The sequence below is a fragment of the Macrotis lagotis genome, chromosome 5 (genome assembly GCF_037893015.1).
Source record: "Macrotis lagotis isolate mMagLag1 chromosome 5, bilby.v1.9.chrom.fasta, whole genome shotgun sequence".
Classification (NCBI taxonomy): domain Eukaryota; kingdom Metazoa; phylum Chordata; class Mammalia; order Peramelemorphia; family Peramelidae; genus Macrotis; species Macrotis lagotis.
The window spans coordinates 264,857,799-264,882,906 of record NC_133662.1 but is presented as its reverse complement, the minus strand read 5'-3'; the positions used below and the strand labels follow the sequence as shown (position 1 = coordinate 264,882,906).

Genomic DNA, 25,108 nt, shown 5'->3' with positions numbered 1-25,108 from the left:
GTGCCCTACCATGTTCATCCCTCCTCTTCCCCATTTATGGTCTTTATCTACCAAACAATTGTCCTACCTCCTCCACCCTCTTTATCAATGCCATTTTTTGTGAATAGATATATCTTTCAGTAACCACAATTCAATTATGAGTCTCATGCCGCCAAGTCTGAAAGACAGACAAGGTCAAATTGATTTCATTTTATCAAGCCCCTCTAGCTCACTCTGCTTCTTAGTTGTACTTGGGGCCAGGGTTTTCTAGCTGGCTTCTTTCTCAGATTGTTTTTCCTCCTGTGAATGGAGTGCCTCAGTTGTCCTTCTTGCTATATTTTAGCTTTGGTATCCAGCTTGGTGGCTCTTCATGGACAGCTTTATTCCCTCCTTTTCCCTTTGCACTTTAAAAACTCTTTGGGTTAAATCTGGAAGATCCCAAGCACAAATATTCTTGCTGACCCTCCTGGGTCAAGCCTGGGCCTCCACTGTTGGCCCTGGGAAACACTTGCCATTTCTTTATTTCAAACCCTGGTCCAGAAATCGAAATTCCATTTTCAAACACCATTTTCTTAGCCGACTATTGTTCTCTTTCCTCCTCTCAGTAGATAATACTGATGAAAATACCACCTCTGTCCCTCATTTCTTCTGTATTCTTTCCCAAGATCTCCTTGTTAGCGATGCTTTCGAGGCTCCTTCTAACAACATCATGAATCACCCCAAGCTTGAGGTGACCGCCCAGCTTGACGAGTCTTGAGAAATTGCCTGTTGTTGCTTAGGTGCACACCTTGGGAAAGCCACAAAAGTTATTTTACTTCTTTTGATATCAGCCTGGCAAATGACTCCCCCAGGACCCCTCAGCAGATTGGCCAGCCTGTATCTTCCTCTTCTTTTCCCTCTTATTGGATGATTCCTTGTGGAATTCTCCCATCATTCTTGGAAGACAAGCAACTGTTTCCTACCCAGTATGACAGCTTCCTTGTTCGGAAGAATAAGTTTTGCTTGCTATCATCCTGATTCTTCAGGGGTCTTCTCCCTCTGTCCTCTGTATGACATTTCCACCCACCCCACCCCAGCCTCCTAATAAGAACCCAAGATTCCTCGATTTGACCTCATTTTCCTTTTGGTTTTTTGGCTATTAAGAAACTCCTGAATAACTTCCCAAGCAGACATGGGCCTAATAGGTGTCTGAGGATCCTCGGTTTTATTGGGATTTTGTCAGACTCCAAGCCTGGGGTTAGACCATTCCATCAGACTGAACCAGGAGAACGTGTTACACCACCAACATCTTTGAAAGATTTAAGGATTTGAATCATTGCAGTGACCAACCACAGGTTCAGAGAATGGAAGCCAAAACAGATTCCCCATTACCTGATCATCAGGGTGAGGGCTCAGGAGGCATATTCAGAGTATTTGGGGGACATTACCAATATGGGAAGTTGTCTTGCTTGACTATACCAAAGGTTGGGTTTTTTCTTTTCTTTTTTTTTTCAATAATAATAATAATTTTTTGTACATTAGGATCCCTCCTTAAGGTAACTGTGATTTCCTAGTTGGACTGGCTTTACTGTCTCCTTCGATGATGTCCAAACTTTTGTCTATAGCATATGTGGCTCAGTTTTAGAGTAATTACTTATAGGAGAGAGTTTCTGGAAAGTGATGATAGAAACTTCTTCATTTCTTTGGATTGGGGCCTTTACTCATTCCTTGTCTAACAGACATGATGCAGACTTTAGTTGATGGGTTAGGATGTATTTGAGCTCACAATAATCTCTGGGATTTTTTTCCCAAACAGTTGATCTTGGTGATGAATCAACTTCATAACTTCATTAAACCAAGGTGCTTTTGTCCATGTGGAACCCATGATGAATTAATGGATCCAGATCCATCTGAGAGGCAACTTACCCTAGGAGAGAGTAATGGACTCTGAGTCAGAAAAGCCCTAGGTTCAAGTCCTGTCCCAGACAGACAATTATTTATGGAACCCTAAACTCTTTGGACTTTCATTTCCTCCTATGTAAAATGAGGAAGTTGGATATAAAACCTCTTGATCTCTTCCAGCTCCAGATTCACCCACTCATTGGGCCTCAGTTTCCTTATCTGTTAAATGGGAATAAGGATACTTTAAATATCTTCTTCACAGATGGGGAAGATTTTCAGTGTTAAAGCATGATCTGTGTGTGTGTGTGTGTGTAGAGTCATGTATATCTGCACAGAGACACATGTGAAAATAATTATTATCTTACAAAAGGAAAGATTTTCTCAGTGATTCCATTTTTGCCAGAGAGTCTTGTTAAAAGTCAAACCCCACATCAAAACCAGATGCTTCCACCAAAATGGAAGAAATGATTTCAACATAACATGAGTAACTAAAATTAAAGTTGTTGGCCAAAGGACGCAGATGAAGGGCCAGGGAGGTTTATGGGTGCCTCGCCCTCACCTATGACTCCAAGAACTGACTAGCTCCTGGAGCAAGGTGCTGAGCCAGAAGGCACCTCTCTAATTGACCTCTTTGCTGAGGATTTCACAATGTGACGTGTTCAGGACTGGCTATTTTTATCTCCAGTTATTCCAGAATTTCCACCCTCATGCCCAATATCGGGTATCTCCATTGTGTCTCCAGCCTGCTGTTTTTGGCTCTTCCTTCGACAGCCCTTGAGATCTCTCTGGAAGCTTCTAAACTTTCTTGTGAACTCAAAGGTGAGGCAGTTTGGGTTTTAGAGACTCTCTCTCTCTCTCTCTCTCTCTCTATGAGTGATAGATAGCTCACTGATTCTTCTCTGTTTATAACTTGGTCACTGTTCCAAAGTTTGGTGACTTTTGGAGGAGCTGAAAATGAAGGAATAACTTTTTAGGACTGAAATTCTTAGAAGGAATTCCTTTTGTTCTGGGAAGATTAATTACTGGGGGGTGGCTGCTCTCAGAATTAGGGAGTATTTTCAGTTGAAGGTCATGTTTTTAGCCTTGTCCACTCATCCTCCAGGAGTCAGATTTTGGTTTGGTTCAGCCTTTTAATAGGAGTGTTTTAGCATAATCTCATAACTTGATAAGTGTCTAGTCCTGCTCCTCTTTGTTTGTGCTGTTGCAATTCAAATACCGAGGCAGGTAAGGTATGTGTCACTTTATCCTTTCTGGACAGACCTTGTACTTTCTGCTTTTTTTTTTCCATTTCATAGTATTCTGGAATTAACTTCTGTATTAGGAAAATTCAGGTGCTAAGACTGCTAATGGGGATCAGGAATGGATCTGTGATTTGTCATTTGGAGAACTCCTCCCAAGGAAAGAATCTCCACCCGGTCCAGCAGCTCAGCACCTTGTCTGTAACTTCCAGTCCTGGAGAACTGCTGGTGACTGTGGTGACATCCTTGGGGTCACACAGTGCACCTGTGGCAGAGGTAGATCTGGAACCAGGTCAGCTCTCCATCAGCCAGGCCATGCTGCCTCACGGCTTTCTAGCGCAATGCAACAATTCAGAAAGACTGCCAAGGTCTTTGTCAGAGTGAGGCTGGGGAGATGTCGCTGAAAACCCTCCCCATCGGTGAAGAAGATATTTCAATACACACAGATACAATGCATCACGTTATTGATATAACAATTGAGTCATAGCAGTAACTTGTAGTCACTGTATGATTACAAAGGGATTTCTTTCCTATGACATTTGGTCCTCCACTCATTATTATAATTCATTATTATTAAAATTACTTTAAATACAACTAAATAATTTCAGAATTATTATTTTGTATTACATTTATTATTATCATTTTTACAATTACCCTTGTATTGTTATTACAAAGAAAATTGAGCAAGCAGAGGCTCCAAGTGCCTTGTGAGCTCTATGGGTTCGGAATCCACGTCCTCGGACTTTCACTGAGTTGAGTTGAATTATTGAGTTGATAATCAGGGAGTTGATTATCTCCCTCCTTCTCTTAGCTGGCTATCGGGGACTTCCATTTGATTCATGCTGTTGGTGGACATCAGGTCTTTCTTCTGAATACAAGGAGGTTCTGTAGTTTGAATCTGGTATGACAGCTTCACTTTGTAGACAAATCCTAGAAATACAATGTTAAGTGACGTGCCCAAGTCATGCTTCTTAAATGTCGGAGAGAGGACACAAATCTGGGTCTTCATGGGTCCAAGCCTAGCATTCCCTCCAATATACCATGCCACCTCTTTGCCCTGACTTTTATCTGATAATTTCCTTGTAACAACCACTTACAAATAGGTGCAGTCATCTGAGGGAGAGTTAATTTTTACTGTACAAATCTTTCAAAATCAGAAATATATTTGAGAGAACCACAATCATAGAATAAAAGAATTGACAGGACCTGCATTGGCCATCTTTTGTTGCTTTTTAACCAGTTAGGTGGGTCTGACTCTTTGTGACCCATTGTGGGGTTTTCTTGGCAAAGGTACTGGAAGGGTTTGCCATTTCCTTCTTCAGTTCATTGTACAGATGAGAAAACTGAGGCAAATAGGGTTAAGTGACTTGCCTAGGGTCACACAGCTATTAAGTGTGTAAGACTGGCTTTGAACTCAGGTCCTCCTATCTCCAGAGCTGGTACTCTCTATCCATTCTGCCTTATTGACCATTCAGTTCAAGCCATTTCTAAGCAAGGACTGAGCCTCCCCTCATTCTCCCTCCCCCCAACAAACCCATCATTCATGACAAATAGTCATTTAGGTTTTCCTTAATTCCTGGCTCTTGGGAAGAAGGCTCTACCACCTTCCAAGCCAGGCTGAGTGCTTGCCAGACTGTAGGCACTATATAAATGCTTCTTCTCTTCCCTGTCAGCCCTTAATCTGCCTCTTTGTACCTTCTGCCCATGTCTCCTAGAGTTTGCTACCTTATGGGACCAGATAGACTAATTCCCATTCTTCTAAAGTGCCATCATACCCTTCCCCCATCAGACTTCCAAGTAAAGAGCTTCATAGAAATACCTGTATTCTTTTCCAGGATTAGAAGGAAAAAGCAGGATGTTATAGGGTCTTAGAGACAAGACCTGGGTTCAAATGTGGTATCAGATACTAGCTGTGTGATCCTGGGCAAGTCACCTAACCTTTGTTTGCCTCAGTTTTCTCATCCACAAAATGAGAATAAGTGTCTACCTCTCATGGTTGTTTGCCATTCCAATGAGATATTTTTAAATGCTCAGCAAAGTTCTCTCAGGTAGGCATTTACAAAAATGTTTATCCTTCCCTCTATCCCCATGCCAGTGAGATCTCAAGACTCCCCAGTTCTAGCCTGACTCTAGACCTTCTTTAGATTTAGGCAAGAATTTTGCTGCAACCCACATGCGTCTTGTTGTCTCCCTTGGCCTGTAGACAAACTGCTCAGACTAACATGAAGTGCCTCTTGGTCCCAAGAGATAAGGCTTGGCTGTTCCAAGAGGTCCTTGGTTGTACGTGTTAGGGGTGTTTTCCTTGGTTACACTTTATGAAGACTATTTGATCCTGGTCACATAGGGACTGGTTGGACAGCTTGGATTGACTGGGGAAAAATAAACTTTTTCTCTAAGGGTTGCTATGTACTAGCACTTTTATGTCATCAGACTCTGACAAGGGTGCACTTAATTCCAGAGAACCAAAGGGGAGACTTGAAAAATTACTTTGGCTACTTCCTCAACAGCAGTTAGAGCGATCATTTCAGTCATACAGTCTGTGACAGTAAGTGTCTCTGGAAAGAAATTACCTGAGATCATCACCTGGGCTCCAGTGACTAATATAAGGTGCAAATGAGGTGACCTCTAAGAACCACCAGCAAACCTAAAGTGCTGTCCCAATTCCCTGTTATTGTTGTTATGATTATACTGGGGAAGAAAAGCTCTCTGAGCAAACCTCCCACGGGGGCCCATGGGTTACAGTCATGCATAGAAAGTGCCCACACACTACCCCCAGCCTTCCTCCCCCATACACTGACCAGAGGCCGCTCAGTAGGAGCGTAAGATATCGTGGGAGGCCACAGTAGACGGAATAATGAAATTATCCTCCCATCACCTCAGTCTCGGTGAGAAACTCGCCTAAGCACGATCAATCAGAGTTCTAAATATGTTTCCAACTCTGACTCTGCAGTTCTGATATGCCTTGGGATTCAATGTGATCTCCTTAAGGAAGGAGCTCCCTCCTCAGGTAGAGGTAGCAGCCCAAGCCTATTTGAGACTCTAAATCTCTAGAGAGTCAGTCCTCTGGGTTATTCTGATGCACATTTCTATTGATTGGCTCTCTGTGATATGCTCACATCCACCTTTTGGTCTTTTCGTTCCCCAGCATTTTTATGACTCTGACACCCTAGGATTTCTTGATTTGGAAAGAAAAAAAAGAGTTTAAAAGAGTTTAAAATGCTCTTTGGGGATCATTTTGGATTACAAAAAGTAATTCATGCATAAATTTCCCAAGCTCAGTTCAGCCCTCTTTTCCTCCTCTTCATTTCTGGACCCAGATAATATCATTTTTCTTTTCCTTTCCAATGAACAATAGTCATCTTTGATTTGATTTTTTAATTCTGTTTTAATTCTGTTACCATGTTTTTGTTTTTTTAAATCACCTTCATTTCCAAATATATCTTTCCATCCTCTGCTACCCAAAGAACACGCTTTTGTAACAGAATTAAAGGGGGGGGGAATCAATTCAAGAAAGCCAACACTTCAGTGAGTCTGATGTTATATTTAGTATTCCACACCCATTGTCCCCCACCTCTGCAAAAACAGTTGGAAGGTACATTTTCTCATTTCTTTTTCCAGGGCAGACTTGGAGTATTGGGTTTCATGGTTTCTGTTATTCCATTTATATTTTGGGGGGGTGTTATTTTTTCCTGGCTTCTCCTTCTCTTTGCTTCAGTTCATAGACATTTTTCCATGTTTCTCAGAATTTTTCCTATTCATTTTTAAAGGACTGCAATAATTAATATTCAGTTTGTTTAGCCACTCATTCCCCCCCATCGGTGGTTGTCTACTTTGTTCCCAGTTCTTTGCTATCAGTCAATTTTCTGGGGTACCGGAGACCTTTCTATCTGCCTTTGACCTCCATGGGATAGATTTCTAGTGGAAGGCCCTCCACAGAATAATTGGAACAATTCACAGCTTTACTCCTAGGGTATTCATATTCCTGCTTTTCCACACTCCTGAAAACAGATTTTAGAAGTAAGATAGTTAATGGAGTCTGAAAGAATTGGTAAGAAATAAAGCAATCGCTTCTCCCCATCTGGGGATTCCTTCCTAGAGACCATCAGGGTCTCCATCCTGAGTAAAGAAGGGGGTGAAGTTGTTTCTCTGACATCATACCAGGCGGAGGTTGCTTGTGTGCCAGATCCTCCCTCTCTCCTCCCCCCATCCCCCATAGAGGGGCCCCACTCATAACTTCCCACTACTTGTTCCTGGCAACCAGCCCGCCAGATATGCTACCGCTGGTCCCTTTCGGTACTGGGTGATCATTTCTACTCACTCAGCGCCCCTTTCTTGGGAGGGGGGTCACTGCTGCCCTCCTGACGTGCGTGACTAGAGTTCCACTTCAGACCGGTCCTTAGGGTCCAAAGCTTCATGGGAAATGTGGTCTGTTCCTTTCTCTTGTCTCTACTTTACCCAGGTAGTTTAACCTGGCAAGCGATTTCCAATCTTTCATTCAGAGTTCTAAGTTGTGCTGATGCCATCCATTCACATTTGTGGTTTGGGTAGCTCAGTTAGGAACACATTAAAACAAATCGCTTTTGTCTTTCATTCTAGAAGAAGACCATGACATTCTGATGCCAGTGCAAGCATATGAATTAGATTTGGGGGTGGGGGGGCTATGCGAAGTCATCAGCCTCACTTTCTCCTCCAGACCCTCTGGGTCCAGCAGCTATTCCAGATATGGAACAGGACGACTAGAGATGACTCTGGATGTGAGGCAGTCAGGGTTAGTTAAGTGACTTGCCCAAGGTCACACAACTAGTACGTAGCAAGTGTCTCTGGTTGGATTCAAACTCCTGTCTTCCTGACTCCAAGGCCAGTACTGTATCCTCTGTGGTACATATTTAGAGCTGGAAGGGATCTTAGAGCCCTCCAGGTCCCCCCTCCATAAGGAAACTGAGGCAAAGAGTGCTTAAGTGACTTACCCAGGGTCACATAGTAAGAATAGAAGGAGGAATCAATGAGGAACCCTAATGCCTAATGAGAAACTAAGCTACAGAGAGGTTAGGGACTTGTCCAGGGTGACACAGGTCCTAAGAGCTTGACATGAGGACCTGAATCTGGGTCTTCTTGACTCATTAATGAACAAGCATTTATTAATCACCCACTATGTGCCAGGCCCTGTACCAGATGCTAGGGAGATAGCGCCCCTATCCTCACAGCACTTAAATTCTAATAGGAGACAACACTATGGATGGATTTGTGTTTGTTCTTTGTCTTTTTGCAAAGCAATGGGGTTAAGTGGCTTGCCCAAGGCCACACAGCTAGGTAATTATTAAGTGTCTGAGGCCTGATTTGAACTCAGGTCCTCCTGACTCCAGGGCCAGTGCTCTATACACTGTACCATCTAGCCACCCTAATTTGTGTATTTTTTAATATTATACACTCAACTATAAAATAGAGTGATAGGTCTTGTTTGACTTTGCATATTTGGTTTTTTTGTTTTGTTTTGTTTTGTTTTTGCAAGGCAGTGGGGTTAAGTGGCTTCTTCAAGGCCACACAGCTAGGTCATTATTAAGTGTCTGAGGCTGGATTTGAACCCAGGTACTCCTGACTCCAGGGCCGGTGTTTTATCCACTATGCCACCTAGCCACCCCCAACTTTGCATATTTGTTACAAGGGTTCCCCCCCAATATGGGAGCAGGAAAAGGGGAGAAGGTTCCAGAAGCTGGGGAGTCAGCAAAGGCATGATCTAGCAGGAATGGGGGCTTCTGTCTGGGCTTCAGAGGGACCTGGTCATTGTATCGGGCTGAGAATAGACAGAATTCCAGACACTGGGGGAGGGTGGATCTAGAGACAGGAAGTGGAAGGTTATGTAGAAGAATGGCAAGTTCAGTCTGCCTCCACCATAGAACGTTGAAGAAGAGTCTTCTAGGTCAGGGGTGGGGACCGCTGGCTGTTGCCATGGCAACCACAGGCAGGCCTCAAAATTGATTAAATCTAGGAGCTTTTTAAGGGTGGAAAAAATGTTTGATCACATATAACAGGCTACTTTCTAAGTTGATAATTTTGTATGATCCCTGAATGATGTTATAAATATCCAAATGGCCCTTGGCATGCTGATCTAGGTGATGAAGTGGACAGAACACTGGATTCGGTGTCAGGAAGACCCAAGTTCAAATTCTGTCTGAGAGGTACTCTAACTGTGCCACCCAGAGCAAATCACTTCATTTGTCTCAGCCTCAGTTTCCTCATCTGTAAAATGCAAGAGTTAGACTTATTGAGCCTTAAGGTCCTTTCTAGCTCTAAGACTTTAGTCCTGTGAACTAGATGATTGGAGTGAGGTTACATGAGTCTTTAAGCAGCAAATAAGAGTTTTTAATGTGACCCCAGATTTTGAGTTGGGCATTGACCTATATTTTGGATACAACTAGTTGAAGAATGGGCCGGAGGCAAGGAGTCTAATGACAAGGCTTTGGCAGTGAGGCTAGAAGTACTGAAGGTTGGAGGAGCATGAGGTAGGAGGGAGTGGATGATTTGGGGTGTCCATCCATCTGGACAAGAAAGTGGCCTTTCCAGCTCTGAAGTTTCTATCAAAATGGAGTCAGGTTTAAGTGTTTAAAAACTGACATTTTTTTCTAGTACAGACAAATCCCATCTAACATTAATTAGTTCCTTGAAAAGCTGGGAGGGTGCAAGTTGTGGTAAACTACTCAGTTGCCCTGAATGGCTCAGATTTTCCCAGAGAAATGGGTGGTCTCATGGCAGCAAATGGAGAAAAAAATGGGGCCATTCTCATCATTGTACCTTGACCATCAGAATGGCATTTTGTTCTTGGGGTGAGGACAGGTTTGCGACAAAGTTCAGAGATGACTCCTTTAACCCCTGGAGAGGCTTCCCTTATAATGGGGTTCTTCATTAGGGATCCATGCATCAATTTTAGCGGTGTCCACCACCACTGGATGGGATTGGGTGGTCAGCACCCAATGGATGGGGAAAATGATGTCTTTCCATCGAATTGGTTTCCTTTGCTATTTTATGTAGTTTATTTTATGCATTTATTTTGAGCAGAGGCCACAGGCGTCATTGGTTTAACAAGGGGATTCCAAGAAATGGGAAGAACCTGGAGTCTTGGGGGTTTTTTTACTTTTGGTTTTTTGTTTTGGGATTTTTGCAAGGTGATGGGATTAAGTGATTTACCCAAGGTCACACAGCTAAGCAAGTATTAAGTGCCAGATTTGAACTCAGAATCTTCTCACTCCATTGTTGGTGCTCTAAAACTCCAGAGCTGCTGCTCTAGAACCTGGAGTCTTTGACTCAGGTATAAGCCTCATGTCCCACCTGCACATGAAGAAGCATTATGCCAGAGACTGTGATTGCCCTTCGAAACCGAAGGGAGCCCACAGAAGGGGCCACAGAGGATACTGCCACCTGAAAACGAGCCAGAGATAGGAAGCACAAAGACAGAGACAAGCAGAGACCGAGAGAGACAGACAGACAGTGAGGGGGGTCCTGACTTGCCTTATGGTTTGGGAGTCAGAACTTTAATGAAATATAATAAAATAAAACAATAACAATAATAATAATAATAGCTGGCATCTTAGGGTTTGCCGCGTACTCTTCAAATCCCGCCTTTGTCTTCACGATTTTTAAAAAGTTGGAGGTAGGGCGTCACCTATCTTTGCGGCATCACATTAGCTTTAGTAACTCTGATGCCACAGTTCTCTCAGACAACAACAGAGCTGGCAAGGGCCAGATGCCAAGGCTGCCTAGCCTAGCTGAGGAATACCATAGGATTTCAGTAGAAGCATGATTCTGGAATCTGTCTTGCTTTGAATTTAATCTCTGAGAAAAATGTCAATAATTTCATCTGTGGCGCTGGTCCCACTTTCAATTAGTTGATAAGGCGGTGTGGGTCTATCTGATGACACAAAGTAAAGCATTTCGAATTACGTTGTAAACTATAAAGCATTCTATAAACATGAATTAGTTGTCTTTGTTGAGAGGAATGTTCTTTGGTTCTATCAGGCTCTTACAGAATGAAGAGTTGTGTTGTAGTGATGTCATTAGATCAGGATTCAAATGGATCCCTTAATCAGTACCTGCTTAGAGTAACCATAATAATAGTAATAATAATAATATCATTGAAAAAGTGCTTTAAAATTTACAGATCCACTAGTTCATGTGATCTTCAAACAACCTTGGGAGACAAAGGGTATTTTCACCACCATTTGACTGATGAAGAAGCTGAAATAGGCAATGGTTAAGGGACTTGCCCAAGGTCATACAGCTAGCAAGTATCTGAGTTGATTTGATCTCCAGCCTGGGGCTCTCTCCACTGCACCCCACCTAGGTTCCTTAAAACTGTGAATTTCTTAAGCTATCACTACCTTAAACTTGGTGGACCTCAGGTTTGTTTTTTTTTGTTTTTTTTTTTAATAAAATGAGAGGGTTGGATCTCTTGGCCTCTACGGCCTCCACAATCCTTTGTGATCTGTGACTAGTAGCCTATACACCTACGGGTGCAATGAGAGGGCTCTATGCCATTCAGATCCATACACTCTCAGCCCCTCTGGTGCTGGCAAGAATCCCGAAATGGATCACAGATTAGCTAAACCAATGACACAGAATAGATGAGATGGAATACGTTTTGGGGCGATAAAATGAGAAATTCAGGGGAACGTGGAAGAAGGGAGGGGTGTGTGTGTGTGTGTGTGTGTGTGTGTGTGTGCAAGGAGAAAGCAGAACCAGGAGCCCAGTCTGCTCCTGTCTGCCCCTGTGTAAGATGGCAGATGGGAACGCCCACTTCCTTCCTCTTGGGCCAAAGAGGTAATCCCCAGAACTGTGAGGTGCCAGCCCCCCTTTCCAGTTGACTTGGCAACACTGGCTGGATTTGCTTAACTGGTGGTTACTGGTTTGCAAGAGAAGGGTGGGGTTGGGGGGTGGGGAGGCTGGTGGTGGTCAGGAAGTGACAATTATGGAAGGACTCAAGGCTCCAATAAAGCTTTTCTTTAGCTAGAGAGTCTTTTGAGGTATGAATCTGATTTTTTTTTTTTTATCTAAACAGGCCCTCTGGGTTCATCTTTAACCAAAACTGAGTGAGAAGCATACCTGCCCCTTCCCCTTCTGTCCTAATGACTCCTTGAGGCACAACCAGGCAGGTTTTCCCATAACTCCCACCCCCAGCAAGGCCATGCTCCGCTCTGGGTCTTTGCTTCTTTGCCCCATTTACCCTCCTCCTTTAATATCAATTCAACTTGCCCTCCCAATTGGCCCTGGAGATTGAGCTGGTTTAGACTCATCCATGATTTCCTTCAGCATTCCCATCCTCAGCGTTCTTTGAGCTTCTCCAAGCTTGGTATTCCGGGTTAACTGGTGGTGTGGGTATAAGCCTGTCACCCTAAGTAGACTGGAAGCTGCTGGAGGGCAGCCCTTGAATTTCCATTCCTTCACAACCCAGAGAAACCAATGAGAAGCTGTTGAATCACAGGATTTTGATCCAGAAGCCCCCTTAGCTGTTCACTTCTTCCATCCACCCATCCCTCGTACATGAAACCAAGGGCTGGCATGGCGTGCCTAAGCGATGCAAGGAGGAAACAGAAGAGTCTGATACCCACATCCTCCAGCTGCATATTAGAGGCAGTGTGGCTTAGTGGTTATGGAGCTGATCTTCATACTGGGAAGATCTGAGTTCAAATCCTACCTCTGACACATATGGTCTTTTTACCCTGGCCAAGTCACATAACCTCTTAGTACCATAAGGCTTTAAGATTCTAAGTTATGAGGCAGCTAGGTGGCACAATGGATAGAGCACCAGCCTTGGAGTCAGGAGGACCTGAGTTCAAATCCAGCCTCAGACACTTAATATTTATTTACCTGTGTGACTTTGGGCAAGTCCCCACTTCCTTGCAAAAACCAAACCAAAAAAAAAAAAAAACAAAAAACCCCAAAAGATTCTAAGTTATACAGAGAAAAGTTCCCTGATGTGTTGGAAGTCCCCCTGCCAATGAAAGGTCCTCTTCTTTTGATTTCAATTCTTCTTTTTCTTGCATCATACTTTTCAAAGAAATAACTAAAAAAAATGCATTAATTTTTGAATTCACACAAGCTAGCCTTAGAGTGATCAAGTCTCCCATATCTTGATACTGCACCCTTGTCTGTTGGGTGTTGAGGTGATAGAGTCTTCTGGGTGGTTCAGTAGGTGGAGTTCTAACCTTGCCTAGCTGTGTGACCCTGGGCAAGTCATTTAACTTCTGTCTACCTCAGTTGACATAACATCCCCTTCCTAGGGTTTCCTATGAGGATCAAATGCAACCAGCTAAAAGCACTGTAGAAAGGCAGCTATTAGGATTATTCTGAGTCTGGCTTGGTGGGGAATGGGCTCCCCCATATCTTCTCCTCCACCCTTTTGCCTGACCTTTGCCTCTTCTCCCAACCTCATCTTATCAGCCTGGTGCTGGGATGGTTTGAGGACAATCATTCCTGTTCTAGTGTGAATATGAGTCCTGGTCCTCTCCCCTCCCTTGGACATTTATCACCTTTGAGCTAGAGCCTCATGGGGGGGCAGTCATAGGAACCCCAGGTCCCTCTGAGGCACGGCTTGTAGCTCATGTGAATGTGGGCCCTTGGAGGCTCTTTACAAGATGGTGCTGGCCCTTGGGGGTCATGGCCCAATAGCTTAGTGTAGCTGAATAGGAATAGGAGAAAACTGGCAAACTTTGAGTGAACAAACTCATCTTATTTCCTCCTTGCTCTCAGATTCTCTCTGGGTGACTTAAGCAAGTTCCTTCCTTTCTCTGGGCCTCCAGAAGGTGTTGAGATGATCTTGGAGGTCCCTTCCAGTGCTTATGAAGTCGCTTCCCCTTTCTGTGACTCAGTTTCCCCTCTCTGAAACAGAGGCTGGACTGCGTGACCTTTGTGGCCTTAAGGCTCTGGGTTGTTGCTCATTTTGGATGGAGGCCTCTGCCTTCCCTGTAATATAGAGTGGGGGGGGTGTTCATAGAAACACTATATTACAAAGGAGGGGCTGTGAGAAATGTGTCCCCAGGGCCTTGTCTGAGGAGGAAGCATGGGCCTGTCCCACGTGCTTGGCCTCATGGAACAAAAGGCCACATGTGGACCTTGTCCAGGGCTTGCCAGAGGACTGCTAACTCGTCTGGGACACCGTGATGCTCCGGTGTACCCAGCCCCGCCTGGCAGAGGGCACAGCCCGCCTCGCTGTGCCAGCTGAGGCTGAGGGCTGGGGCCCCAGTGGCAGATCTGACCTCATTTGGTCACCAGGCGGGGCCAGGAGACAGCGGCTTCCTCTCTGGAGCAGCCTGGCCCGGAAGAAACACAATGGAGCTTGTCGCTAAGCAACCGCCTCTTTTGCCTCTGTGTAACAGAGATGCTGCCAGAAGGGGAATGACAGCATCCTGTCTCTTGCCCTCCCCCCCCTTCCTCCTAGAGTGATGATGAGAAGGGGGAGGAGGGATGAAAGAAGAGAGTGAGAAGAGATAGGAAGTGGCCTGGGGGAGGGGGCCCAAGTGGCCCTGGAGATCCACATGGTTTAGACTCAGTCATGAGATCCTTCCGGTAGTTTCCATCCCTCAGTCAAAGTCACCCAGAAAAAAAGGGGGGGGGCTTCACTTATCTTGAAGAAAAAAAATATCCCCCCCCAGGCTCCACTCCCCCCCACCACAAATTCAGTCCTTGTCTTCCTGTCGGGTGTGGGGAAAAGGAATAGAATGTACATTTTTGAGACATTCCTAGTGCCAACAGATGAAATGCTCTGATGGGTCTTTTGGTCGATGGAAACCCAATGACCTGAGTAAAAGTCTAGTGGTTTCTGTTGGAAAGGGGTGATGAGAGAGAACTTCTTTAACAAAATGTTCCTGCATCTAAATCCAGGTGAGAAGTTGGTTGTACCTTTTAGCCACAGATAGAGGGACCCTGGGAAGAAGCTGAAACTTTCCCAGAACACCCATGGGTATTTCTGGCTTCAATGACATTTAAGCTCAATTAACATGGAGCTCAGAAGAGTATTGTGTCCCATGGACATTCAACTCATCTTATCTTATGTATATCATAGCAACCCTCACTTAATTGTTTTTGTCTCCCCCATGAGCTCCTGAAGAACCAGATTTTGCCTTCATAGCCTCTGAGATAGGCTATCACACAGTAGGCATTTTAAAAGTGCTCGCTGATTGATCCATGTCCTCTGGGACTGCAAACAAAAAAAAAAAAATCTTTCCTAGACAGTGAATTGAGAAATGAGCCATTACCTTAGGGCCAACCCTTCAGAACCCCGCCCCCCCCTTTAAACCCAACCCTTTCCAAAATCCTAACTATGAAGAATAAAAATGTCAGCAAGATGGGGTGGCTAGGGGACTCAGTGGATAGAGCACCAGCCCTGGAGTCAGGAGGACCTGAGTTCAAATCCAGCCTCAGCCACTTAAAATGACCTAGCTGTGTGGCCTTGGGCAAGTCACTTAATTCATTGCCTTACCAAAAAAAAAAAAAATGTCAGCAAGTCTTGTATAGAATGCCTGTTGATTGATCAGTTTAGGCTTTTCTAGAAGCAGGATCAATTTATCACTAAATGGGCTTTTAGGCAGGTCCTACTGTGTGTTTGGTGTTCTGATAGCTGGGAGTGGGGGGTGCCTGGAGGTCCCCAGAGATCTCACTCCTCCCTCCCTCCCCACCCTCTCCTTTCAGTCCTTCAAAAGCATCACTGCCCTGAGGTGTTTATAGGGGAGACTACCAGGTTGGGGAATAGAGAGTACTGGTCTTAGAGTCAGAAAGAACTGAATTCAAATCCTGCTCTCAAAATTTGCCAGCCCAGTTAAGTGGACAAGTCACTTAACTCTTTGGCTCAGTTTCCTCACCTGTGAAATGAAGTGAATAGCTTCAATGCTGAGGCCTTTCTCTAAGGTCTAAAGCCATGATCCTGTGGTCTTCACAAGTATCTACAAAGGTCATTTGATGGAGAAGAAGGGAGGGAGGGAACCAGCATCTGTCTGGAAAGGTCTCTGGTAAGAGGTGGGTGTGTCCTGAAGGAAGCTGGGGATTCCAGAAAGTGAGGAAATGAGGCAGATCAAAAACATTAATACTCTGTGCATGCAGCTGTGAGACCCTGGGCTGGTCACTTAATCTCTCTGTGCCTCCTTGTCCGTAATCCGAGGGATGATGATGATGATGATGATGATGATGATGATGATTGTTACCTCCCTGGGTGGTTGTGAGGACCAAAAGAGTTCACATCTAGGAAGCTTTTTGTTAACTTCCCAGCTCTCTGTAAATCCTGCTGGATGGCATTAAGCCTCTTCACAAACGTCTCTGGTTTTGAGTCCTATTTAGAGACAAAAGGAGTTACTCATTATAGGAGGAGGCAATTGGCTAATTGGGGTGATCATCGTCTTCAGCCAGTATCAGTGAGGAGCTGACCAGGAGGCACTGGGTTGTGGCTCTCAAGCTCCCACAATGTCCAGGACTTGAAAGTCCCCAGGGACCACCTGTGGAACAAGTGCTGTGCTCCTCACTGAGGATGAAAAGAAAGGCAAAAATGGGGTCCCTGCCCTCGAGGAGCTCCCATTCTCATGGGGGAGATGACATGCATGCCAGATACAGATGGAATGGAGAGAAGGTGGTCCTAGAAGAGACTTCTTCCTGCAGGAGGAGGGTTGGAATTGGATCGTGAAGGAAGGCCCAAAGGTGGAGGTGAAGTGAGGGAGCAGCAGGGCAGAGGCTTGGAGGTGCGAGATGGAATGTGTGAGATGGCAAGGAATTGCAAGAAAGACCAATGGAGCTGGACTGTAAGCCTCTGGAGGGAAGGTCTCTGTACAAGGATTAGAAGGAAACTCCTTTATTCTCTTTCTGACGGGGATATGAAATCTATTTCTAATTATCTGTATATGTCTTGGAAAGCACAGACCAAAGTTTTAGAGGGGAGGTGGTGGGAGGAGGTGACTGGAAGCCCAGTGGTTTGGGCAGGCCAGAGGAGCCCCTTTAACAGATAATGGTTTTAGCCATAGGGAGACAGTCAGAATTGGGGGAGCAGAGTATCTGTCCCCCAAACCCTGCAGCTTCTAGGCAGAAAAGGATCCTCCAGGGACTTAGGAGCTGGGGGGATTCACCAAGGCCACCAGGCTTGGGCTTTGGGAAAAACATGTAGTATGGGTGAGAGTGGAGGCACCTGAAGCTGGGACCCCAGTGGTCCAGGTGAGAGAGTCCAGAGTCCAGGGAGGGTCCCCTATTTCAGCAGCCTCTCATCTGGGGGGGGGCTTTTGTTTAACAGGTGGGAGGGTTTAAGGTCCAGGGTTCTTGTAGTATGCCTTTTGAGGATGTGAAATGTCCTATTTTTGAGAGTTCGGCTGGGCTCCCCTGAGCAGGCCGGAGAGGGTGGCCGCAGGGCAGGGGGCTGGCAGCCCGGGCCACCCATCCACGCACCCCTGCGGCCCGGGCTCAGCTCCCAGAAGGAGCCGGGCCAGGGCCCCCCACTCTCCCGGCAGCACCCTCTCAGCCAAGTCCTCTCCTGCTGACTCAGAATGAAGCTTGGGAGCCGAGAGGCGGGGCCAGGCCAAGCTTTTGCCTGCCTTTCCTGTGTCTAGAAATAGGGTGGGGGCCGCTCAACGGAAAGTTGCTTGGGGCTGGCCCGGGAGGGAGGGCGGCGTTTGGGCTGAGCCTTTGGGGGGCAGGTGGTGGGATCCTGGGCCAGTGGCGCCTGGAGAGTTGGGGTCGGGCCCTTGGGGATCACCTGCATTCGCTTCACTTCCTGGCCACGCCCCAGGAGATCGGCCCAGGCCCGGCCGGCCCGCTCCTTGGCTTGGGGCTGCCAGGAAAACATGGAAGTTTCGACCCGGTGAAGAGATTGGATTTTTCCCTTCTGCCAAGGAGCTAGGCTTTCCCCACCCCGAGCTTTTCATGTGGTGGATCCAGAGCCCCTCCGACCTGCTCTCCTGAGATGGACTTGGATGAATGAGAAGAGGCGGCTCTAGAAACTCCCCACTGCCCACTGCCCCCTGGCCCTGCTGCCACTGCCACCGTCGCTGCCCAAGCTGAAGCTGCCCAGGGACCTCAGCCATGCAAAAGAAAGAGATAGACTGTTTGAGTCCTGAAGCCCAGAAACTGGTAAGGGGAGGGAGCCTGGGACCCAGCCCCAGGGACCCAGCCCTAAGCTTGGTGGTGACTGGGCAGGGGAGCCTTGGTGGGACTGTCTGGGCTTTTGGTTCCCACTGCCGGGTGAGTGCCTCCTTCCTGGCCTCCTGCCTCCCGAGCCAGCCCGGTGGTAGCTGGGGAACTGTGCCTGGTGCTGTTGGCTGGGTGGGGAGGGCTGAAGGGGGCTGCCTGGAGGTCCCCTAGAGATCTCCCTCCCTCCCTCTCTCCTTCCAGTCCTGCCCAGCCCAGCTCTTGCCTAGTGGGGACTAGAATTCACTTGGGGATCCTTCTCTCTGGGGGCTGCAACTTCTTCGTTGGGGAACCGGTTTCTTTTGTTATTTGGGGTTCTGTTTTCTTGTAAGATTAAGGGTTTGGACCAGACGGTTTCGGAGGTATGATACTTAGGGCAAGTCTCATCCCCTCCCTAAGACTCAGTTTCCTGTTCTGTAAAAAAGAGTTAGTTCTCAATGACCTTGGAGGTTGCTTCCAACAATGATAGCTCTATGATCAATAGCATGTGGCTGTGGGCAGATCTCTTCCCCTCCAGACCTCAGTTTCCTTATGTGTAAAGTGAGGATCCTTTCTAACTGGCAAGTGAGGAATCTGAAAAGGAGGACAGATCTCCTCCCCCCCAGGCCTCAGTTTCCTTCTCTGTAAAGTAAAAGACTAGGATTCATTGACCTCTGAGGTGGCTTCCCCGGAGGGCCAGTTAGGGGTGAGGCTGCCATGCAGTAGCGGAGAGCTTCTCTCTGGCCCAGAACTTGTCCAATAGACCCTGGCTTCAGGTGGAACTTTTCAATGAAAGGGTTTTCTTTGTTCATTTTATTAAAATGTTTAATTGAAAGCACCTCCTTTATGGCAGCCTGGGAGTCCCTCCTTTTTCCCTTAGGGCCCGGTCCATTCCCTTGCCAGGTTCCTGCCAACAGTTGTTAATCTGCCTCTGAGCCACCTAACTTTGGGCACTGAGTACCAGGAAGAGATTGGAGGCAGCATGTTGCCTGGCATAACCACCACCCTGCCCTACCAGCCTGCCTGGCAGACTGCTGAAGGTGGCAGGGCCAGGGCCTCCCTGTCCTGATTCCATTCCCTAGGGACTGGCCCCATAAGGGTCATTCTGGACCCCAAGACTCATCTTCTCAAAAACCACAGAGAATAACCTTGGACCTCCCCCTCCAGGTTGATGGGGAAAGGGGTGGGCATTGTCTTGACCTCCTCCCCCTGGGCCCTACCAAGGAGATCAGTCTCTCCCTTGGCTTTTTAGTCTCTCCCAAAGGGCTTTTTAGAGGGGGAGAAGTCGGGGAATTGGAGCCTACCTTTTAATTACACAATTGGCAAAATATGAAAATTAACATGAACAATGTCATTTTAAAGAGGAAAAATTATTTTCCCAAAGTCAGACAGGCTGGACTTAGAAGTAAGCAATTAGCATTCGTCCCTCAGCGTTGTAATCCTTCCTCTGAACTCTCAGTGAAAGCTGGCCCGTGTCTCCACATTTAAATCCTCCTAGCCACAGTCTGGGGGGAGGGGAGAGATGTTAATGGTCAACACACCCCTCTCCCCCAGCGAAAAAGGAATTCCAGTACTCGAGGTGGCAAGCTTGGGTCTGCTATTTGTTATCTGGCCCTGAGATGTTCCCTATTGACCCTGGTGACCTGGGTTTGGGGCCCATGGACCTGGAGGCCTCCGGCCAAAGCCTCTGTAGGAGGCAGGAAATGGGGCTGCCTCATTCTCCTCACTGGCCGTTTGGGGAACCCTGGCTGGCAGCACACCCCTGAAAACTAAAATTACATCAACCGACAAAACTCATCTTTGAATTTCAAGAACAACTGCTACCATATTGGAGGGGAGGGGGTGGCAACGAAGGGTTCCTGCTTCACACATTTAACATGCTGACCTTGGCCAATGTGGAACCCCTGCTGGGCGGTAGCCCCCACCTCACTCCCTCTAGTTAAAAGTAAAATGAACAAGGTACCATCTCCCCCCCCCAAATTCATTTAATCCAACAACCCCCAATGTCCCATAGGTAGGTACTCATGACGTCAGTGGAAGTCAGGGAAGGCCTGGGAGGACACATGGGACGGGCAGGCAGAGAGGAGACTGTGTTTTGATTTCCCCCATCTCCCTCCCATGAGCCTCTTTGAGAGAAAATCATTTTTAAGCTACTCCCAATCATTTCTGGGTGAGGCCTTCATTACCTTTGCTCTTGCCTGAAGATTTAGGAGTTATTAGCTACTGTGTTTATGGAGCTTTAAAGTTTACAGAGCACTTGGGGATGTCGTCTCCTTGGATCCACTTAACAACAACCCGGGGAAATCGGGGCTGTTGTTAGCTCCGCTTTACAGATGAGAAAGCTGAGGCAAACAGAAGTGTAGTGACCTGCCCAGGGTCACCCAGCTAGTTACCACATTTGAACTTGACTCCTGTTTCCAAGTCTGCTACCTTAAAATTGTTGTCGTTGCTAAATAACAGTAAAAACCATAAGAATAATGATAACCTTTGGGTTTTCTGGGCTGTAGTGTTTCTTTGTAGGGGCTCTAGAGACATCAAACTCAAGAATTGGAATGGTTGAAATAAATGCATATTTGTTCAATGCCAAGCTTGGGACGTTGAATTAGGAAAGAACTCTTCTCTGCTGGGGCACCCCCCCCCCAATGGCATCAGCATAAGTTAGAATGCGCGGGATGGACGCTGCTTACTATGTTTATTGGAGGGGGGGAAATGTGATTTTCCTATGTGTATGTCGGTATTTAGAGGCCTTGGGTAAAAGTCTTTGAAAGGCCCCCAAATCGGGCAATCTGCTCTGGCATCTCTGGCAGTGTGACATCACCTCCAAGTTATGCCAGGGCCCTGCCCCATACCTTCTCTTAGCAATAGGCAGTCATGTCCTCGCAGCCCTGCTGGGCTCAGAGGTGAATGTTGGGCAGGATGAGCCTCTCAAGAGTTGACTCTTCAAATGCTCCAAACCTCAAGCTTCGAGAGGACGATGTGATGGAGCAAGAGAATGTCAAGGTTTTCAAAAGGAAATTCAGAAAAAGTCAGCAGAGTTAAACAGGGCAGTTGTTTTTTTAATATATATATAGTTTGGTTTCTTTATAATTAAGATGATATCTGTCCTTAGATTTTTTTTTGCAGGGCAATGGGGTTAAGTGACTTGCCCAAGGCCACACAGCTAGGTCATTATTAAGTGTCTGAGGCTGGATTCAAACTCAGGTCTTCCTGATTCCAGAGCAGGTGCTCTATCTACTGCACCGCCTAGCCACCCCTTGTCTTTAGGTTCTTGAAGAAGACCTTGATATCAGTGAAGCCATGACAAGTGAATGGGATTTGAGTAGGGAGGGGCTGTGCTAAGTCACCAGCTTCATTTTCTCCTGGGTCCAGGGACCAGCTATGAATCAGAATGACTGGAGTTGTCCCTGGATACAGGGCAATCAGTGACTTATTCAAGGTCACACAGCTAGTGTCAAGTGTCTGAGAGTCCAGGTGGCATAATGGGTAAGCACAAAGCTTGAAAGCAGGAAGATTCATCTTCATGAGTTCAAATCCAGTCTCTAATACCTATTGGTTGTGTGACCCTGGGCAAGTCACTTAACCCTGTTTGCCTCATATTTTTTTAAATTTTTTTTTTTTAATAATAATGACACAGTGTATGAAAGGATTCCCAAGTCTAGGGGCAGTTGAGCACTTTCTGTGGTTCCATCAGACAGATTTAGGGCTTGCCATTACCTGATTTAGGATAGAGGAAAAAAAAATCTCAGCAGATCCTTTGTCTGGATATCATTAGTTCAGGGTTGGGTTTTTTTTAAAACACTATGAAATTGGCTTTTTAATATTTCTTTTTCTGCTGATCAGAAACAAGAATGACAGAATAAAGTGGGAGCATGAGTGAGATGGGAAAGAGCATGACTTGGCATCTGGGTTGGATTCCTGTTTCTGTCCAGCTCCTGGAAGGGCTTTTTGCCTCAGTTTCCTCATCTGTAAAAAGGAATTTAAAGACTTGACTAACTGGTTCATAGGTTGCTGGGAGAGGTGTGCTGTGTAAACATTTAACGAACTGTGGGAAAGAAGCCCTGAGTCCTGATCTGGAGGTGATGGCTTCCATCATCTCCTCTCTCCTTTCAATAAATCCTTCACCGCCATCCTCTGCCTCCTCTCCCCCAGCCCCAAGTGTCTCCCAGGCTTAAAACCCCATCCTCTGGCCTTCCCCCCCTCCCTTTTACAACCAACATTCTGAACTTTCTTAGTAGCCCCTTGCATTCTGACTTCACCCAACCAGCTGACCCCGACCTCTCTAGGGTTACTAGTGACTTCAATGGTTTTTAAATCTTCTGACCTCCTCCTTTCTGACCTTAAGGCCTTTGGCATAAGTTTTGTGTTCTCTCTCTCTCTCTCTCTCTCTCTCTCTCTCTCTCTCTCTCTGTAAGATAGGATTGGTTATCATCTCAAAAGATGATTATTGAAGACTTCCTTTGCTGCCCTCTTTCTCACACTCTCCAGACACATTGCCAGTTCACCCATCGTCCCCTAGGCATGTCAGATACAAGGTGACTCAAAGAGAAACTCCTGATCACCCCACCCCCAAACCACCCATTCTCCTAATTCACTTATTTCTGTCCAGGGAAGTTTCATCCTTGGAATTGCCCATTTCACAGTTTCATAGTCATGTTAGTCCCTTCTTTCTCACACCCCAGCCTACTGTCATTTGTCTATTCTGCCTCCGTGACATCTCTCACTTCCTATCTCTTCTTTCCACCTGTCCCTATCCTGGTTCACACTCATTCCCTCTTTCCTGGATTAATTGACCTCCCTTCTTGCTGTCTCTTATCTACAGTCGGCCTCCTCATAGCAATCTGAAATTCCTAAAGCATCCATCTGCCTTTGTCACTCCCCATTGCTCAGTGTATTACAGGGGGCTCCAGCTCATTCTGGGAGCAAATGAAGGTCCTCCAGCATCTGTTTCCTGTCTCCAGACATACTCCACCCCTGCCTCATATTCATGTTCTCTCTCTCTCTCTCTCTCTCTCTCTCTCTCTCTCTCTCTCTCTCTGTCTTTCTCTCTGTCTGTCTCTCTCTCTCTCTCTCCCCCTCTCCTTCCCTCCCTCTCTTTTCTGTCTCTCTGTCTCTGTCTTTCTCTCTGTCTCTGTCTCTGTCTCTCTCTGTCTCTCTCTCTCTCTCTCTCTCTCTCTCTCTCTCTCTCCCCCTCTCCCTCCCTCCCTCTCTTTTCTCTCTCTGTCTCTGTCTCTCTCTGTCTCTCTCTCTCTCTCTCTCTCTCCCCCATCCCCCACCTCTTTTTAAATCTGATTAGGTCCCTGGTTAACTCCCCTGACCTCACTAATCACCCCCTTCCTCCTCCAGAGCAGCGAGGGAAGTGTTTTGGAATCCTCCCAAGGGCCAGGCAAAGGTCACACGGTCTCGTTTTTAGACTTGGAGCCTAACCCAGCACCTTAAGATACTGTAAGAGGCCTGGAGAGCAGTCCTCCGTCAGCTGTCCTGTCCCCTGAATGTCAGGCTTCTCCTTAGTGCCTCAGTGGAAATGGAGAGTTCCTTTTAGATGATGATTTTTCTTGGTCTGAGTTACTTCAACTTTGTGACAGTCTACCCCAATAGTCATTGCTTAGCGCAGTCATTGCCAGGCGATCTCTCGGTATTGCTATAAATGTAATCCCTATTACATCCCATGTGGTAGCTGAAACATTCCTTAGGGTCACATGGCCATCTCAGGCCTCTTGGTTTAGAACAATTAGAGGAGAGCTAATAACCTCTAAATTCCGAGGTAATAAATAAATCAAATAGTTAGCATTCCTAGGTCTTTCCTCTGACATGCAAATATAAAGCACCAAGATGCCTCAACCGAGGTTGAGGATAGGGACTGAAACTATCCTCCCAGGTGAGGAACCACCCTCTACTAATATAGGTTGGCATCCTCTCTGCAACTCTTATTTTTAGACAGTTGTCTCTATTCTATTGTCCTTTGAAAGTGGATTCTTTGCATTAAGGTATAAGATTTTGCAGCCCCCCATGAGAGAGGTTACATGACTTGTCCAGGACTGGTCACACAGTCTGCCATATATGTCTAAGGCAGAGCTTGAGTTGAGGACTTCTAGAGGATGGAGAGCCAGGGAAAGTTGGCCATTGAGGAAGGGATTATTTTGGCAGCTTTGTAGGGAAAAGATAGAAAATGGGGCCCCCAGTTATGTGGCTGTTACCGTAACCCCAAGGAGAAGAAATGAGGGCTAGTAGCATCAAGGTGAAGACAGAAGAGGGGAGGATGCAAGAGTTTTGGAGGTGCTAACCATGGCCCTGGTATCTGATTGAAGATGAGGGATATGAGAAAAACCAGCGTCAAGATGGTTCTAAGATTATGGCTGTTGATGTTTGAGAAGTGGTGTCCTCAACTGAAAGAGGGAAGGAGAAAGAGAAATTAAGAAAGAAGAATTCACTTATGAGTTTGAGATTTCCAGGGGACATCCAGGAGGAGAGATCTATTGGGCAGAGGGCAGGCCATGGGCAGAAAAAAAAAATCAGGGATGGGTTTATCCATGGGAGACATGCCTTAGCATCATCCCCTTTCCATAATTGGTCTAGCCAGGAAAGAGGACAGCAGAACTATTGTCTCCTAGGACTTGATGCTGTGGCTCTGTCATTTTTCCTAGGGCAAACCTATCTAATATACTAGAGCCCTAAATAGTAATCATAACTTATGAAGAAGGGACAATATTATAACTGTGGAATACCAGAACCCCTAAATCTTTTTCAAACTACTTTTTCAAATCATGCCTTACTCCCCTGGAGCAGTGGATGGAGTTCTGGGCTCGAGGTCCTGAAGACCTGAGTTCAATCCAGCCTAAGACAACACTAATTAGCTGCATGACCTTGGGCAAGTGTCTTAACCTTTG

The 25,108-nt window shown here is 46.1% G+C and overlaps 1 protein-coding gene across 24 annotated transcripts in view; it reads left to right on the top strand.

The window, feature by feature from the left end:
• Positions 1-25,108, top strand: part of LRRFIP1 (LRR binding FLII interacting protein 1) — a 193,045-nt gene that overhangs the window by 64,793 nt on the left and 103,144 nt on the right. Inside the window, exon 1 of one of the 24 annotated variants that reach the window (XM_074189766.1) lies at positions 17,745-18,188. The exons of the other annotated variants lie outside the window; for them this stretch is intronic. Within the exon in view, the coding sequence (XP_074045867.1) occupies positions 18,141-18,188 (48 nt within the window). The 5' untranslated portion in view covers positions 17,745-18,140. Of the gene's footprint in view, positions 1-17,744; positions 18,189-25,108 lie in introns of those variants that run through there. 24 annotated transcript variants of the gene reach the window in all.